At 48.4% G+C, this 1,282-nt stretch overlaps 1 protein-coding gene across 1 annotated transcript; it reads left to right on the forward strand.

Annotated features, from left to right (window-relative positions):
* On the forward strand, positions 1 to 555 carry LOC133754990 (jun dimerization protein 2-like). The gene is made up of 2 exons (XM_062185318.1): positions 1 to 180; positions 286 to 555. Exons 1-2 carry the CDS (start codon positions 28 to 30, stop codon positions 553 to 555), a joined length of 423 nt encoding a protein of 140 aa, XP_062041302.1. The 5' UTR covers positions 1 to 27.
* The last annotated feature ends 727 nt before the right edge of the window (positions 556 to 1,282 follow it).

The following is a 1,282-nucleotide window of genomic DNA, read 5'->3' on the forward strand; positions in this document are numbered from 1 at the left end:
CCTGGCCGGCCTGCTACTTTTCCTGCTATGATGCCTGGGCAGATTCCCGACCCTTTTGTGACCACGGGCTCTCTGCCAGGGCAAGACCCTCTGACCGGACGGCCTGGCTCGGCTCTGATCGTGAAGGAGCTGAAATGCATTGGGACCATAATCATGCCCTTGCTGGAGATAAAGCTGGGCATGCCTGACGCAGCCGTGGACACCAGCACCGAGACCAAGAACTTAAGAAAAAAAGAAGTGGTAAAGGAGGTGGAGGATGGAAATGCTAACGAGGTAAACCTGGACAAGAGGCCCCAACCTGTAGAAAGTGAGCTCGACGAAAAGGAGGAGCGGAGGAAAAGGCGCTTGGAACAGAACAAGGCGGTGTGGGCCCGGAGGAAGGAGCGCACGGAGTCCCTGCAGCGGGAGTTCGAGCGGCTGGAGTTCAGAAACGCGGTGCTAAAGATGCAGATCAGGGAGCTGGAGCAGGAGCGGCAGCAGCTGATTCTCGTGCTGAACCGGCGCCGCCCCACCTGCATTGTCCGCACCGACAGCGTCCCTGCCCCTTGGACCTAATATTAATGGCTGTGGTGCAAATGGTATAACTCATCCCCATAATTTCACTTAAATTTTAAGATTAAAATTTGACAAAAAGAAAAAGGGGGGAATGAGAGAGAATAAGGCAGGCTGGGTTTAAAATGGAGTCGCTTGAGCTAACTGCATACTGTTTTGCTTCTGTACAAAACGGCTGGGTTTGCAAAATGCTTTTTTTAAGATAACTGAATTTTAGCTGAACTTGTAGCATGTGATGATTATGAGATAATTGAGCATGTGATAATTATTTTAGGAGCTATGTTAAGTTTTTGGTCACGATGACCCCGTATTTGTGCTTGCTCAAGGTCTTTGTTCCCTTACCCTGGAAAAACCCTTTATCTTGTGATAATTTGTAATGCTGTGGTTTATCTTGTGATCTTTTGTAATGCTGTGGAGATATGCTAATGTTGTGGTTTTAAGCCTTAAATACTCTGTGCGGTTGATGATCGGGGCCTCTCTTCTCGCACTGCACCAGAGGGTGCTGTTGTGCTTAGAGTCGGCCCATCTGCGCAGATGTAATAAACTTCCTCATGCTCTTTGCATCGATTGGAGTGGAATTCGTGTTTCTGGGGTCGGTAGAAGTGTGGGACACCTTTCGGGGGTCTTACAAGATGACATTTTATGCACTTGCCTAAGAAAATACTTTGCTAGTCTCCAAAACCAGTTTGACTGTGATTACCTGATTCCATTGCATGCCAGTTCCACAGCA

This window comes from Lepus europaeus, unplaced genomic scaffold (assembly GCF_033115175.1).
Source record: "Lepus europaeus isolate LE1 unplaced genomic scaffold, mLepTim1.pri SCAFFOLD_37, whole genome shotgun sequence".
Taxonomy (NCBI): Eukaryota; Metazoa; Chordata; class Mammalia; order Lagomorpha; family Leporidae; genus Lepus; species Lepus europaeus.

Coding starts and splice junctions, on each gene's coding strand:
- LOC133754990 (XM_062185318.1), top strand. CDS start 28: ATGATGCCTGGGCAGATTCCCGACCCTTTTGTGACCACGGGCTCTCTG. Junction 181..285: donor TGCTGGAGATAAAGCTGGGC/ATGCCTGACGCA, acceptor GTAAACCTGGAC/AAGAGGCCCCAACCTGTAGA.